Source organism: Gadus macrocephalus, chromosome 8, assembly GCF_031168955.1.
Source record: "Gadus macrocephalus chromosome 8, ASM3116895v1".
In the NCBI taxonomy this organism is placed as follows: domain Eukaryota; kingdom Metazoa; phylum Chordata; class Actinopteri; order Gadiformes; family Gadidae; genus Gadus; species Gadus macrocephalus.
This window is the reverse complement of record NC_082389.1, coordinates 2,938,000-2,954,387: the sequence shown is the minus strand read 5'-3', so window position 1 is coordinate 2,954,387 and position 16,388 is coordinate 2,938,000. Positions and strand designations below refer to the sequence as shown.

General features: G+C 50.3%; 2 protein-coding genes across 12 annotated transcripts in view; both read left to right on the top strand.

Annotated features, from left to right (window-relative positions):
- myo10 (myosin X) overlaps positions 1-16,388 on the top strand; it is a 72,860-nt gene that overhangs the window by 48,153 nt on the left and 8,319 nt on the right. For all 11 annotated transcript variants that reach the window (XR_009526863.1, XR_009526856.1, XR_009526854.1 and 8 more), the window contains exons 20-34: positions 1,049-1,173; positions 3,862-3,976; positions 4,426-4,532; positions 8,480-8,707; positions 8,831-8,870; positions 9,282-10,223; positions 11,379-11,499; positions 11,915-12,158; positions 12,566-12,661; positions 12,981-13,074; positions 13,286-13,341; positions 13,878-14,020; positions 14,656-14,847; positions 15,491-15,648; positions 16,215-16,338. Coding sequence is in view for 1 of the 11 variants with exons in the window: in XM_060058041.1 (XP_059914024.1) it covers positions 1,049-1,173; positions 3,862-3,976; positions 4,426-4,532; positions 8,480-8,707; positions 8,831-8,870; positions 9,282-10,223; positions 11,379-11,499; positions 11,915-12,158; positions 12,566-12,661; positions 12,981-13,074; positions 13,286-13,341; positions 13,878-14,020; positions 14,656-14,847; positions 15,491-15,648; positions 16,215-16,338 (2,785 nt within the window). In the remaining 10 variants the exon portion in view is untranslated. The remainder of the gene's footprint in view (positions 1-1,048; positions 1,174-3,861; positions 3,977-4,425; positions 4,533-8,479; positions 8,708-8,830; positions 8,871-9,281; positions 10,224-11,378; positions 11,500-11,914; positions 12,159-12,565; positions 12,662-12,980; positions 13,075-13,285; positions 13,342-13,877; positions 14,021-14,655; positions 14,848-15,490; positions 15,649-16,214; positions 16,339-16,388) is intronic.
- On the top strand, positions 4,545-7,685 carry LOC132462491 (tripartite motif-containing protein 16-like). Its single transcript, XM_060058043.1, has one exon. It carries the CDS (start codon positions 5,256-5,258, stop codon positions 6,978-6,980), a length of 1,725 nt encoding a protein of 574 aa, XP_059914026.1. The 5' UTR covers positions 4,545-5,255; the 3' UTR covers positions 6,981-7,685.

The following is a 16,388-nucleotide window of genomic DNA, read 5'->3' as shown; positions in this document are numbered from 1 at the left end:
CCGGTTTGGTAAAATGTCTTTATGTCCATCGAGATGTGGAATACAAACAGGTTTCTTGTGTGTGAGCGAGAGACTTCCTGACACCAGCTCTTGTTTTTGTGACATTCAAGGCTCTTCTATTATGCTAATGGAGGCTATGCTAATGAGGGCCCTCTGGGACCAATGGCAGATAATGGCCGTCTTTGAGGCCCCAGGGCGGTGCTGTGGGGGGGGGCCTTGATAAAGGGGTCTTTAGGAGGGGGCCTGAAAGCTTCCTGTTGTCCCGACGCCCCCCCTGCACCCCAGAGGTGACCCCGGGTTACGGGGACATGAATGGGGCTCCCTCCAGTGGAAAGGTCGTCGCCGCGGCAACAGAAGACGCCAGTGTCCTCCGCTAGCTGGGCCCTGTCGCGCGCTACGCACCCGCACGTCCACCGCTGGCCCTAGGTCAGAGGTCACGGCAGAACACGAACGTGTGTGTGTGTGTGTGTGTGTGTGTGTGTGTGTGTGTGTGTGTGTGTGTGTGTGTGTGTGTGTGTGTGTGTGTGTGTGTGTGTGTGTGTGTGTGTGTGTGTGTGTGTGTGTGTGTCGTGCACTTGGCAGTTTCAAGAAGCAGAATCTGAAGTTTGGACGTCACGCATCCACCGTCTATTAGCATAGAGCGGTTAGCTTTTCGCTAACGAGGCGTCAGTCTTCTCGCCTTTGGGCATCCCAACATTCCATCACAGCTCATTATCATAATGTACGAGCCAATCACAGTATAGTACATCACTCTGTCCTCCCATGACATGGAAATACGTCAATCTATGGTGCACATCGTATTTCCCGTAGATTTTCAGTGGTTTGGGAGTCTTGAAGTGATCTTGCAGTAGTTTCCCAAACCTGAGTCCTGAAGTGGTTATCTAGCAGTTTTGTCCCGATCCAAAATGGCCTCCGCGGTGCCCCAATCCAAAATGGCCCCCGCGTTCAAAGTGGCCTCTCCGGTGTCCAGATCCAAAATGGCGTGCACCGAGCCTGCTGTGGTCTGAGCCTGCTGTGTGTGTGTGTGTGTGTGTGTGTGTGTCATCAGATGCCCGAGCAGTTCAACGCGGTGGTGGTGCTGAACCAGCTCCGCTACTCTGGGATGCTGGAGACGGTGAAGATCCGGCAGCACGGCTTCCCGATCCGGAGGCCCTTCCAGGACTTCTGCTGCAGGTCGGTACCCCCCCCCTTCCCCTCCCCCTCCCCCCGCCTCTCAGCTCCTCAGCATCCGCATGGTCACCATGGCAACGGGATTCATAGAGTGAAACCACAAACTATGGGACTATACTACGCTGCACTAATAGAGTACTACTATACTACAGAACTATACTACTACAGTATTACTATACTACAGAACTATAGTACTACAGTATTACTATACTACGGAACTATACTACCACAGTAGTGGCAGTATAGTCCACTATACTCCCTCCCCCCACACATAAAACAGTCAGACACCATTACAACCTTCAAGTCGCAACTCAAAACTCACCTGTTCAAACTCGCACACAACGTCTAACTGATCACTGTTTTGATTGATTGTTTGTTTTGTTTTGTCTTGTTTTTGTTTTATTTATTTTTTATTTATTATGTTTATTTATTTATTTATTTTTTTACACAATGTCTTGTTTTTTTAAACGATTTATGATGACTATATGCTCTGTAAGGTGACCTTGGGTGTCTTGAAAGGCGCCTCTAAATTAAATGTATTATTATTATTACAGTACTACAGTATTACTATACTACAGAACTATACTACTACAGTATTACTATACTATTAAACCAGTGTTGGGGAGTAACGGAATACATGTACCGGCGTAACGTATTCAGAATAAAAATAATAAGAAACTGTATTCCGTTAGTTACAACTTAAATAGTTGGTATTTAGAATACGGTGACGTTGTTGAAATCAAGGAATTACATGACGATACTTCTGCTACACACGTTTATTCGTGCTTTCCCACCAACAGCATTTAGTGCGCACTAAACGAGTTGGGTCCCTTGGTTCAGTACGTTTGCGTTGGTGTGAATGCAACCACCTCACATTGATGCGCACCACATCAGCCGCTTCCAAGAGATTTGAAAGCGAACGCACCTCGGTCCGATCCAGTTCTACAAAGCATATGCCTCCGAAACAGACACCCGCACAGCCGCGCACATTATGGGAATTATTGTTTGATTAGCGGTAACTCCAAGACTCTAAGCACATTGAAAGACCGTCGGGGAAAGAGCGTTATTTTTACCCCACCCCAGACCTTTTTGTCCATGATTTAACGATCTTCACACACATGTGCGTTGTTGACAAATTCTGGGACTGCTGCGATTGCAATGTGAAAAGGAACCGCTCCAAACCAAAAAATAAATATTTAGGGCATATGAATACGCCCTAAATAGTCTATCTCTATCTCTATCGCTCTCTCTCTCTCTCTCGCTCTCGCTCTCTCTCGCTCTCGCTCTCGCTCTCTCTCTCTCTCTCTCTCTCTCTCTCTCTCTCTCTCTCTCTCTCTCTCTCTCTCTCTCTCTCTCTCTCTCTCTCTCTCTCTCTCTCTCTCCTCTTTCTCTTTCTCTTTCTCTGCTCTCTCTCTCTCTCTCTCTCTCTCTCTCTCTCTCTCTCTCTCTCTCTCTCTCTCTCTCTCTCTCTCAAGGTGATTTTTGAGTAAATAAGGGAAAAGGGAAAATTTGTCAATTTGTCTGTTGGAAATATCTTTTGCATAAACATACCCTCATAGCCTTTGTTCCTCTACAGTAAATTATATTCATTCATTGCACTTTCAGGGAGACCTGGGCTACATTCAGCCAGTTGGAACAGAAGAACACACCAGAATAGACGTGTTTAGTATGCAGGATTTGATGCCGCATTCCTACACTTATAAAATGCAATTCAATGTGGAAGTAATCAAAGTATTCAGAATACAATTCTTAGATTGAGTAATGTGACGGAATACGTTACATATTACATTTTTGGGCATGTATTCTGTATTCAGTAACTGGATACATTGTAAAAGTATCCTTCCCAACACTGTACTATACTAATACACTAGTACAGTACTACTACAGTAATACTATACCACAGTACTACACTACTGCAGAACTATACTACTACGCTTATACAGTAATACAGCACTACTGTAATAGTAAACTGCATAATATTGAGGGTAATAAATCAAGGCCTTTCCGGTTGCTGTGTCGAGTCAGAAAAGGAGTCCAGTCCCGGTCAGAGCGCTGCTGTGCAGGACGCGTTCTCTCTGCTGCCAGTGGGGCGTTAACCCTTTGAGCCCTGCCTGGTTCTCTCGAGTCATGTGCAATGTTGCAGTGCCATTGTTTTTTGCTTGTTGAGCTGCTTATTGAGGCTCACTTAAGCCTGCAGACTAAACTATGCAGTTGAGATATTTTCCCTCTGCAATACTGAAAATGCAAGACTTGTTCCCTAGGTCAATGTTTGGGAAGAAATTAGTGTCGGAATATCAGAAATTAGATCTACATTAATCTACAACTTAAACGTAGAGCATCTGTTGATTCATTACCTACACAAAAAAGATAATTCAACAAAATAAAGTCGCCTGGCCTCCTGGGTAATCCCACACAGCAATAGAACTAGATGTAGCTACCGTTAGCTCCACCTAGCGCTAGCTGTAGCTACTGTTAGATCCACCTAGCGCTAGCTGTAGCTACTGTTAGCTCCACCTAGCGGTAGCTGTAGCTACTGTAAGCTCCACCTAGCGCTAGCTGTAGCTCAGGTTAGCTCCACCTAGCGATAAGTAATAAGTACTGCTATAGTCCTACATCGGTACTACTGCTGGATTGATCCTGCTGTTGCTTGTTGACCCCGCCCACTTACTACTTGCCCCGCCCACTCCCCAGGTACAAGGTGCTAATGAGGGGTGTGGCCCTGGCCGAGGACCCCAGGGGGCGGTGCCTTGAGCTGCTCCAGACCTACGACAGCAGCAGCAGCCAATGGCAGCTTGGCAAAACCAAGGTGAGGGATTTAGAGAACGAGGAAGTAGTTGGTTCTTTGTATACATTTCCTCATACTCACGTCGTGAGTTCAGACTGAGTGGTGTCTGTGGATGTTTTAGTAGTTGGAAAGTATGAAGTGTATGACACAAGATTAGACAGTTTATATAATACAATATACAATATCATGTATTTGTTCCACAACAATAATATTATGATCTGGTGGGGCTTTGGCTCTCTGGTGAAAGGTCTAGGTTGAGTCGTGAGGTCCTCTCATCATCTCCTCTCCTCCTCATGTCATCATCTCCTTCCTTCCTCCCTTCTCCTCCTATCTTCTTCTCTCCTCCTCTCCTTTCTTCCTCTCATCTCCTCCTATCTTCTCCTCTCCTCCTCTCCTCTCCTTATTTCCTCTCCTCCTCTCCTCTCCTCTACTCCTCTCCTCCCCTCTCTTCCTCCTCCTCTCCTGTCCAGGTGTTCCTCAGAGAGTCTCTGGAGCATCGCCTGGAGAAGGAGCGCGAGGAGGAGGTTCTGCGGGCGGCCATGATCATCCAGGCCCATGTACTGGGCTTCATCGCCAGGTAACCCTCTCAATCCCTCTTCCAGAACAGAGGAGTCACGTGACACGCTGAAACAGACAGAACTTTACATCAGATGCAGACAAAACATGTCGCAAACCTCTAAAGGCTGCTACAGACCGGCCCAACCGTTGGCCATCTGAAACGTTTGAGGAGACTCGGACGAGTTTGTTCAGATGTGTTGGAAGCTTTTGGTGCGGACGGTGTCTGGTCTGATTCAACATGCAAAGTCTGAGTGCATTCGCATCTGATGAATAGAGCCTCTGCTTGGTTGTCTGCTGCTAGCAAACAATCAGCGAATCACCGTGGTGTGTGGGAGGGGAGGAATAGCGCCACGAGAATAGCGCCTCTTGCAAGCACAGAACGTGCTGTGTAGTTGGCAGCAGTCTTCGCGGTGTGTTTCAATGCAACTTTTCTTCCAAACGGGTCAGACAAGAGGCATCGGAGTGGTCGGATAAAGGAAGTTGGCCGTTGGTTTGAGTGTGGGTGGTGTGTAGGACTTCCCGTACACCTTGGCTTTCAGGGTTTCAATAAACAGGCCTTTCTGGAAATATATAGTGTCAATCTTAGCAGTGAAGACTTCCTTGTGGTACAAGATGAACTACATTTTTGAGGGGCGGTGCGGCAACAAATGGAACTGAGTGTTTACCGCATGCAATAAAATAATTCAGTCGAGAGCAAACCCTGAACCTGTCAGGAAGCCCCGGACGAATCCAAATCATCCAAATGGCGAGACTCAAATCCCTCGCGGAGCGGGACGTCTACTGCTGTTCCATCTGTCTGGATCAGCTGCGCGAGCCGGTGACCATACCCTGTGGACACAGCTACTGCCTGGGCTGCATCAGAGACTATTGGAGCCACGACAGGAGGTTCTTCAGCTGTCCCCAGTGCAGGAAGATCTTCACGTTGAGACCGGCTCTGGAGAAGAACACCGTTCTAGCGGAGCTCATTGAAAACACGGAGGCAGCAGCCAACAGCCGGCCAGACCCTGACCCTGACCCTGACCCGGACTCTGACCCCTGCTCTGCTGGACCCGGAGAAGTGGGCTGTGACATCTGCACCCTGGTGAAGATGAGGGCCATCAAGACCTGTCTGGTTTGCATGGTGTCCTACTGTGAGGAGCACGTCCTGAGTCACTATCAAGTGGCCGGGCTGAAGAGACACAAGCTGGTGGAACCGACAACCGAACTCCAGGACAACATCTGCCCCCGTCACGACGAGGTCATGAGGATCTACTGCCGCCGAGACCGGGTCAGTATCTGTAACCTGTGTGCTGTGGACGAGCACCGAGGCCATGAGACGATCACAGCCGAGGCCGAGAGACTCGAGAGGCAGAAGGATCTCATCGGGCACCAGAGAGTCGTGCAGGCAAGGATCCAGAAGGTGGAGGAAGATGTTGTGGTTCTTCAGGAGGAGATTGACTCTATCAATCACTCTGCTAACGTAGCATTGAGAGATATCGACGAGCTCTTTGCTGAGATGATCCGTCCCCTTGAGAGCCAGAGGGCCGACATTAAAGAGAAGATCAGGACCAAGGAGAAGGTGGCGGTGAGCCGGCTCCACGACCTGCAGCGTAACCTGGAGCAGGAGAACTCCGTGATGAGGAGGAGCATCGATGACCTGGATGCTCTCTTCCAGAGCCACAGTGACATTCACTTCCTGAAAGAATGCCCTCAGGACTTGTTTCTCAAGAAGTACACAGGCCTGCCCTCGAGAGGCCCTGATCCCATGCAGTACTTGAAGAACGTGACCTTAGCTTTGGCCAAGATGAGGAATAAACTAAAGGTGTTTGTAAAAGACGAAGCCCCTCCTGTTTCACGAGCCGTGGCCGAAGTGGACGTCCTGCCTTCACAGCAGGCTGAGCCCAAGTCCAGGAGTGACTTCTTACAATACTCATGTGAACTGAGCTTCGACCCAAAGACAAAAACCAAATTCTTGACTCTGTCCGAGGATGACCGAAAGGTGATGTCTGAGGGGAACAAAAAGGTCAAGTTTGTGGGTTCCAGAGCGGTGAGGCCGAAGAAGAACAAAGCAGGAAAGCAAAGCCCGCTGGTCTGGGCGGTGGAGCAGTGTCTGAGTAAAGAGTCTCTGACTGGGAGGCAGTACTGGGAGGTCAGCTGGACCACGCGCTACGTCTCCATCGCCATGGGTTACAAGGACAGCTCGTGGAACGACCAGGGCGCCGACGACAAGTCCTGGGCTCTGATCGTCTGCCCCACCGCCGTTGAATTCAAACACAACGACGTCATCACCCTGCTCCCCGGCCCGCACCCCTCCAGGGTGGGGGTGTACCTGGACTACAGGGCGGGCACCCTGCGGTTCTACTGCTCCGATACCATGACCCTGCTGCACAAAGTGCAGACCATCTTCACCCAGCCGCTGTTCGCTGGCGTCACGCTGGACGCTCAGAGCGGGGCGACGGCAGAGTTCTGCTATCCTCGCTTAGCTTAGAAGAGCGGTTTGAGATTGAAATGTGACTTCCTCTATGATTGGAGGTTGGTTATCTTTTGTTATGTTCTCGGAACAGTTGCTATTTGTTATGACATTGATGATGGGAATGCATCAGCATTAGCCTGGAACTTAAAGCATCGGGAAATTCTGAATTTTTTGACGTTATGAATGTCAAATGTCAGTTGAATTAGATGTTTGAAAGTTATGCTTCTACTCCAGTAAATAAAAAAATCATTGTCTTAAGTTTTGTTTTTTCAAACATACCCCTCCCCCTCGCTAGATGGGAATGTAGGGGGTGGAGCTGAAGAGAAACCTAGCCCCGCCCCTTAAGTCAATTCAAATGTCAACAAGAAGTTTGCCAGATGGCATTCTTTTAATTCTTGAGGATGGACGGGTACTAGCTCAAACTGGTTATTCGGTTTCCTGTAAAGCTTTGTCACATTACGAATATAAGGTAAGGAACAATTAATGTTGATTTTTTTTTAAATCAAACTTCTACACCCAAACAAAAAATTTAATTATCAATTCATTATTCTTGAGATTTTAAATGTTTGGATCATATAAAAAAAAAGCATTTTATGTATTAGAATTAATTGTATGCTTATAAATGACGCCATTTAACAGGTTTTGGGCACATCTTTACCAGAATCTCCTGTAATGCTGGTTGTTTTACATTTCCTTTGACAATAAAACACTGAATCCTCATTTTCATGTTATTCTTCATGGGGAGAAAACATCCAAACTGGGAAACCTAAAGTTGAATAACTTCGATACCACGATTGAGACCAAAACAACAAAATCATACAATGTAGATATTCTTTAAGATATTTGCGCCAAAAAATATATATTTGCCTACCTCTGGTATATATGGCTGTACCACCTAGTTATGATGCATTCCTTCACTGGCATTAAACTGATGAGTGGTTCGTCCAATGCTCTATCGTCAACTACGCTGCTGTCCTCCATTCTTGTCTACATGGTTGCTAAGCGCTGCTGTAGCCAAGTTCAACAGTACACCGTAACCAGGTTAAAACAAAGGTTTCACCTCTAGGTGGTGGTAGTCTCACCGGAGTGTGCTACAGAGTCGCCAATCTTGTCCTACAGAGATGGTCTATTGAGTGACAGATAGAAGGTGTGAAGCTGCAACTTTAGTTAGGCTCCAAAATGGCTGCCGATTAGCCAAGTCCAGCCACACGTGCAGATACTTTGAACATGCCTGGTACCATCCTCTTAGGATGCCTCCAAAACGGCCATTGTCCAGCCACACGTATGTCCAAGGACGTATGTGTGGCTGGGCAATGGCCGTCTCTTGGCCAATTGCCCGCTATTTTGTTCTGCATTCTCTTGGCGAATGGGCGGCCATTTCAGTCGGCCTTCTCTTGGCGAATGAGCGGCCATTTTTGGAGACATGCGGGCCAGTTGTTGTTGTTTTCCACACTGCTCAGCTTTCCTCCCCGTGGATGCGTCAAACCTCCTCTGTGGATCTCTCCCCTCAACAGGAAACAATACAGGAAGCAGCTGCAGTGCATTGTGGTCATTCAGAAGAACTACCGGGCGTTCTTCTGGCGCCGGAGGTTCCTGCTGCTGCGGCAGGCGGCGCTCACCTTCCAGCGGCTCGTCCGCGGCCGGCGAGCCCGCCGCCTCTGCAGCCTGCTCCTGGAGGAGAGGAGGAGCAGGGAGGAGGAGGAGGAGAGGAGGCGCAGCGAGGAGCGGAGGGAGATGGAGAGGTAAGGGGTCGTTACTTGTAGAGACTTTTACGAACGAGACATGTCAGGTCAGGACGTACAGAGACTCACGCTGAGTCGCAAAACCTAAATCTAACATGTCCGTCTGTCTTTTGTGTTTTTCAGAGAAAGACAACGGTTGGAGACTGAGTTACTTGCGAAACAGGTATAGCCAAACTGCTCTCCTTACTGGTCTCCCTCCCTCCCTGTCTCACTGCCTCCCTCTGTCTCGCCTCAGTGTCTCAATCCCTCCCTCCCTCCCTGTCTCACTCCCTCCCTCCCTCCCTGTCTCACTCCCTCCCTCTCTCTCGCCTCCCTGTCTCACTCCCTCCCTCCCTCCCTGTCTCACTCCCTCCCTCACTCCCTCCCTCTCTCCCTGTCTCACTCCCTCCCTGTCTCACTCCCTCCCTCTCTCCCTGTCTCACTTCCTCCCTCTCTCTCGCCCTCCCTTTCCCACTGCCTCCCTCTGTCTCGCCTCCCTGTCTCACTCCCTCCCTGTCTCACTCCCACCCTGCGTTCTTGTCCTGGTCCTTCTGTATCTCCTCATCCATCTCCTGTCCCTCCTGACGGTGTCCAGGCGGAGGCAGCGAGGGCGCTAGAGGAGGCTCGGTGCGAGGAGGCGCTCGGGGTGGAGCCCGGTTCCCCCCTGGTCCCGGGCTCCGTGGAGGAGGAGGAGGCGCCGGCGGCGGCGCCGGACGGGATCCGCCCCCAGGAGGTGTCCAAGGTGGAGGAGATCCTCCGCCTGGAGCGGGAGATCCAGGCCCTGCAGCGGCAGAAGGAGCGACAGGAGCTGTCCCTCACGGAGGCCTCCCTGTGCCGGCTGCACCTCCTCCGGGACCAGGAGCTGCGGCGGCTGGAGGACGACGCCTGCAAGGCCGCCCAGCAGTTCCTCGACTCGCTCAACTTCGACGAGATCGACGAGTGCGTCCGCAACATCGAGAGTTCGCTGGGCTCCGGCGGCGAGGCGGCGGTGGCGGCGGCGCCGGCCAAGGGGGGCGGCGACGAGGGGGAGCAGGAGGAGGAGGAGGAGGAGGAGGTGGACGAGGGCTTCGGCGCCGACGACGACAAAGACTCGCCCAACCCCAGCGAGCACGGCCACTCGGACGGCCAGCGCACCAGCGGCATCCGCACCAGCGACGACTCGTCGGAGGAGGACCCGTACGCCAACGACGGCATAGCCCCGCCCCCCGGCCCGCTGCACCCGGGGGGGGGGGCCCTCCCACCGCCGCCGCCGCCGCCGCCGCCCATCGCCTGCCACAGCGTGTCCTCCAGCGGGGACTCGGCCTACTGCCACCCCCAGGCCTCGTCGGAGGCCCCGTCGGAGGTGGAGCTGATCCCGCCCGACGAGGACTCGGACTACGACCAGGACGACTACGACCAGGACGCCCTGGGCTCCAGCGCCGGGCGGCCCGGGTCGCACCCCCGCAGCGGGCAGTGGTCGCCGGACTACCAGGGCTCCCTGGGCACCTACAGCAGCTCGGCGGCATACCGCTTCAGCTCCGAGGGGCCGCAGTCTTCGGTGGGTAGACCCTCCCCCCGCTCCCGGTCCAGTCTGGGGTCCAAGGCCAAAGAGTACTGATGTGGTTTATGCTAGTTTAGCGTAGCGCAAGTTAGCCATAGCAGATGGCTCGACTTACCCTCATCCGACTCAATTTAGCATGACTTTAGGTTTAACTTTATTAACGTCGATTTAGCAAAGCGTAACTTGAAAGGAGGCTTACCTTAACCAACCTTACCTCAACTCCACTTTCATAGCATAAGCAGAGAGGACCGTTTACCTTACATTACCTGAGCCTCTTGTGACCAGAGGATAGTTGAATGAAGTGTTGGTTAATCTCCTCTTCCTCCTCGGCCCAGTTGGAGGACAGTTTAGTGACCATCAGTGTTTGTTAATCTCCAGTTGGAGGACAGTTTAGTGACCCTCTGTGTTTGTTAGTCTCCAGTTGGAGGACAGTTTAGTGACCCTCAGTGTTTGTTAATCTCCAGTTGGAGGACAGTTTAGTGACCCTCAGTGTTTGTTAGTCTCCAGTTGGAGGACAGTTTAGTGACCCTCAGTGTTTGTTAGTCTCCAGTTGGAGGACAGTTTAGTGACCATCAGTGTTTGTTAATCTCCAGTTGGAGGACAGTTTAGTGACCCTCTGTGTTTGTTAGTCTCCAGTTGGAGGACAGTTTAGTGACCCTCAGTGTTTGTTAATCTCCAGTTGGAGGACAGTTTAGTGACCCTCAGTGTTTGTTAGTCTCCAGTTGGAGGACAGTTTAGTGACCCTCAGTGTTTGTTAGTCTCCAGTTGGAGGACAGTTTAGTGACCCTCAGTGTTTGTTCGTCTCCAGTTGGAGGACAGTTTAGTGACCCTCAGTGTTTGTTCGTCTCCAGTTGGAGGACAGTTTAGTGACCCTCAGTGTTTGTTAATCTCCCGTTGGAGGACAGTTTAGTGACCCTCAGTGTTTGTTAACCTCCAGTTGGAGGACAGTTTAGTGACCCTCAGTGTTTGTTAGTCTCCAGTTGGAGGACAGTTTAGTGACCCTCAGTGTTTGTTCGTCTCCAGTTGGAGGACAGTTTAGTGACCCTCAGTGTTTGTTAATCTCCCGTTGGAGGACAGTTTAGTGACCATCAGTGTTTGTAAATCTCCAGTTGGAGGACAGTTTAGTGACCCTCAGTGTTTGTTAATCTCCAGTTGGAGGACAGCGAGGAGGACTTCGACCGCTTCGAGACGGACGAGGAGCTGTCGTACCGCCGTGACTCTGTGTACAGCTGCGTCACGCTACCCTACTTCCACAGCTTCCTCTTCATCAAGGGTGAGGAGCGGCACACGCTACCGCAGCACACGCTAACAACACATCACACGTCAACAAACAGTCTTCCTCTTAAAGTAAAAGACATTACTAGACTATTACTAGATAACATTACATTGGATTATGCTAGATTTGATTCTACAAGATTAGAATAGATTTTATTCTACAAAATTAGAATAGATTTGATTATGCTAGATCAGGATCTACTAGATCACAAAAAGATTAAATTATACTATGTTATGATCTGCTAGATTATACTATACTAGATTACACAATATAATAGTAGTTTGGATCTACCAGATCACAATAGATTAGATGACACTAGATCAGGCTCCACTAGATCCCGGTGGATTCCATTGGATCAGGTGACCCCCTCCCTAACCCCCCCCCCCCCCCCCCCCCCCCCCCACCTCCACAGGCGGTCTGATGAACACGTGGCGGCGGCGCTGGTGCGTGCTGAAGGACGAGACCTTCCTGTGGTTCCGGGCCAAGCAGGAGGCCCTGAAGCAGGGCTGGCTCCACAAGAAGGGCGGCGGCTCCTCCACGCTGTCGCGCCGCAACTGGAAGCGCCGCTGGTTCGTGCTGAGGCAGAGCAAGCTCATGTACTTTGAGAACGACGGCGAGGACAAGATGAAGGGCATGCTGGACATGCACGCCGCCAAGTCAGTACCCCAGCCTGAACCTTAGCCACTTAGCTGCACAGCCATGTAACCATGTAGCCACCTAGCCTTGTCGCTACTTAGCAACCTAGCCATGTAGCCACATAGTAATATAGCCATGGAGTCACCTAGCCATGAAGCTATGTAGTGACGTAGCCAAGTAGCCACTTAGGTATATAGCCACACATCCACGGAGCCACCTCGCAATGCAGCCCCATCGCCATGTAGCCATGTAGCCATGTAGCAACCTAGCAAGATTATTTGTGACATCACACATTGCAAAGTAAACATTCTTTATCGTTATTGACCCTCGACCTCAGGGAACGGTTGTGTATAAACTGGTAGGCATTTGCAGCTACTCAAAGTGTGTGTGTGTGTGTGTGTGTGCGTGTGTGTGTGTGTGTGTGTAGAGAGGTGGTAGATAACACGGGTAAGGAAAACGGGCTGGACATCGTGATGGCCGACAGAACGTACCACCTGATCGCAGAGACCGCAGAGGACGCCAGGTGAGTCTGAGTGTGTGTGTTTGTACGTGTTCATGTGTATCTATGTGTGTCTGTTGTGTTTATTAGGTTATTTGTGTGTTTGTACGTGTTCATGTGTATTTGTGTGTGTGTGTGTGTTCATTAGGTTATGTCTGTGCTTGTGTGTTTTTATGTGTTCATGTGTATTGAACACATGAACAAACACATAGTGTGTGTGTGAGTGTTCCTATCATATGATTTCACCAAGGCATGTGCATGGATCATAAGATAGGCATGTTGTGGGCGGGTCTCTCTGCTGATTGGCTAACGGTGTGGTGCGGTGTGCTGTGATTGGCTTCAGCCAGTGGTTCAGTGTTCTGAGCCAGGTGCAGGGATCCACGGAGCAGGAGATCAGAGAGATGCACGATGAGCAGGCCAACCCCCAGAATGCAGTGGTGAGTACCGCCGCATTGCATGCTGGGGAACTGAGTTGTTTATTCTCATGTACATGATGTGAACTGTTATTGATTGAATTGTAGAAACTTGAAGGTTAAACTCATCTTCATCATGTGTAAACAAAAGGTCGCTCACCCTAACTGTTATTAATATTCCCTCCCTCCCTCCCTCCCTCCCTCCCTCCCTCCCTCCCTCCCTCCCTCCCTCCAGGGGACTCTGGATGTGGGGATGATTGATTCAGTTTGTGCATCAGACAACCCAGAGAGGTGAGGGGAATACAAACACATTCACTGGTGTGTGTGTGTGTGTGTGTGTGTGTGTGTGTGTGTGTGTGTGTGTGTGTGTGTGTGTGTGTGTGTGTGTGTGTGTGTGTGTGTGTGTGTGTGTGTGTGTGTGTGTGTGTGTGTAATGTGTATCTGTATCTGTATCTGTATCTGTAATGTGTTTGTGTGTGTCTGTTGTGTAACATGTATGTGTTTCTGTAATGTTATGTGTGTGTGTGTGTGTAATTCTGTGGATGTGTTATGCTGTGTGTCTAGCGTATGTGTGTGTGTAATGCTGTCTGTCAGTTACCTGTGTGTTTGTGTGTCTGTAATGCTGTGTGTGTGTGTGTGTGTGTGTGTGTGTGTGTGTGTGTGTGTGTGTGTTTCGGTAACGTGTGTGTGTGTGTGTAATGCTGTTTGTCTGTAACGTGTGTGTGTGTGTGTGTCGGTACCGTGTGTGTGTGTGTGTGTGTTTCGGTAACGTGTGTGTGTCTGTAACGTTTGTGTGTGTCGGTAACACGTGTGTGTGTGCGCTGCAGGTCCAACTCGTTTGTGATGATCACGGCGAACCGCGTGCTGCAGTGCCAGGCGGACACGCCGGAGGAGATGCACCACTGGATCACCCTGCTGCAGCGCTGCAAGGGCGACACGCGCGTGCACGGCCAGGAGTTCATCATCAGGGGTACAGGCACACGCATGCACACACGCATACAAAACTCAAAACTCAAAACTCACCTGTTCAAACTCGCACACAACGTCTAACTGATCACTGTTTTGATTTTTTTTTTTTTTGTTTTGTTTTGTCTTGTTTTTGTTTTATTTATTTCTTATTGCTTATGTTTATTTATTTATTTTTTACACAATGTCTTTTTTTTTATTATTATTATTATTATTATTATTATTATTATTATTTAATTTTTTTAATGTATGATGACTATATGCTCTGTAAGGTGACCTTGGGTGTCTTGAAAGGCGCCTCTAAATTAAATGTATTATTATTTATTATACATGCACACACACACATGCATGCAAGCACACACACACACAATGTATACACAAACTCACACACACTCACACACACTCACAAATGCCCTTGTGTTTGTGTGTGTGTTTAGCATTGCAAGTATATATTAGCATGCACTCATTAGCATGTTATAACCACACATGATAAACACAAGCATACACATAACATGTAAACACACATACACACTCCAGAGCCTGCCTCCACTGAGGCGTGGTGCGGAGGAGGTGCACCACGCCGTGGTGAGGAGGATGTGAGGAGGCTCCAGGCTCTGACCCCCCCGTGTTGCTCCACAGGCTGGCTGCAGAAGGAGCTGAAGAACAGCAGCCGCGCGGCTCTGAAGCTGAAGAAGCGCTGGTTCCTGCTGACGCACAACTCCCTGGACTACTACAAGAGCTCGGAGCGCCAGGCACTGAAGCTGGGGACGCTGGTGCTCAACAGCCTCTGCTCCGTGGTGCAGCCCGACGACAAGGTCTTCAAGGAGACCGGTGAGCACCACACCCCCCCCCCCCGGGAGAGGGTGCACGGCTGCACGCTCTGTGGGTCGTCGGGGAGGGGAAGTCAAACCACACCCCCCCCCACGGGGAGAGGGTGCACGCTCTGTGGGTCCTCGGGGAGGGGAGGTCAGAACACTTTTTTAAGAGCAGTAGTGCATAAAACATCAGATCTAGAACTCACTCGTTCAGAGTACACCTAGACTCTGCAAAGCCACTCCCCCCCCTTACCTCCCCCCTTACCTCCCCCCTTCTCACGCACTTATTGTATGTTGTGCGTCCTGGCACTTAAGAAAAAGTACTTCTCCTAGCTATCTTTGTTGTGTACGGGGAACGGGTTAACCTAGCGATTGTTAGGGCGTGGCACCTGGTTCTATGAACATCCTTCCTGTACCGACAGAGATTATTTGTTGTTTCAATTTCTTCTGACAAATGTACTTATTGTAAGTCACTTTTGGATAAAAGCATCTGCTGGATGCCCTGAATGTAAATGTGAATCTAGTACACTTCAACAAAGTGATTCTAGATCGAACCAGCTGAGTTCACCCCTAGCGCTAAACCCCACGAGGTTTCCTTCTGGGGCCTGGAGTCAGGAGCAAGGTGACCAACGGGGTGCGCGTGTGTGCTCCGTCCACAGGCTACTGGAACGTGACGGTGTTCGGGCGGAGGCACTCGTACCGCCTCTACACCAAGCTGCTGACGGAGGCGTCCCGCTGGGCCGGCGCCATCCAGACCGTCATCGACTCCAAGGCGCCCATCGACACGCCCACGCAGCAGCTCATCCACGACATCAAGGTGAGGGGGCCTGGGGTTAGACGGTACAGAGACACGCCCATGCAGCAGCTCATCCACCACATCAAGGTGAGGGGGCCTGGGGTTAGACGGTACAGAGACACGTCCACCCAGCAGATCATCCACCACATCATGACCTTCTGTCATGTATCTAACCCTGTATCTTACCGGCATTTCTTCAAATTAAAGTGAAGGCTGATCCAGGTCATAGAGGAACAGGTAGGGGTTAGGTAGTTGAGATCCATGTCATAGAGGAGCAGGTAGGGGTTAGATAGTTGAGATCCATGTCATAGAGCAACAGGTAGGGGTTAGATAGTTGAGATCCATGTCATAGAGGAACAGGTCAACTCAATTTCTTGCTCTGCTTTCAGGCAACGGATCAGTTGCGATAGGTTCATTCTACTTCACATCTCGACATCCTCAAAGTGTGTTCACGTGCACCACTAAGTCGAGGGAAATCCTCCTTCACGTTAAGCAGTCACGGCAGATGATTGAGAGACCTGGAGGAAGGACATTTCTCAGATCGGGGCTCCATCATGACTCTTTATCCCGTGGTTGTGTGTCTCCAGGAGAACTGTCTGAACTCTGAGGTGGTGGAGCAGATCTACAAGAGGAACCCCATCCTCCGTCACAGCCACCACCCGCTCCACTCGCCCCTGCTGCCCCTGCCCTACGGGGACATCCACCTCAGCTGTGAGTCTCCATCACCGCCGACCCCATCAGCCTCCAACCGTCTGTCCTTC

What these genes read in the sequence shown, in the direction of transcription:
- LOC132462491 (XM_060058043.1), top strand. Translation starts at nt 5,256, where the DNA reads ATGGCGAGACTCAAATCCCTCGCGGAGCGGGACGTCTACTGCTGTTCC.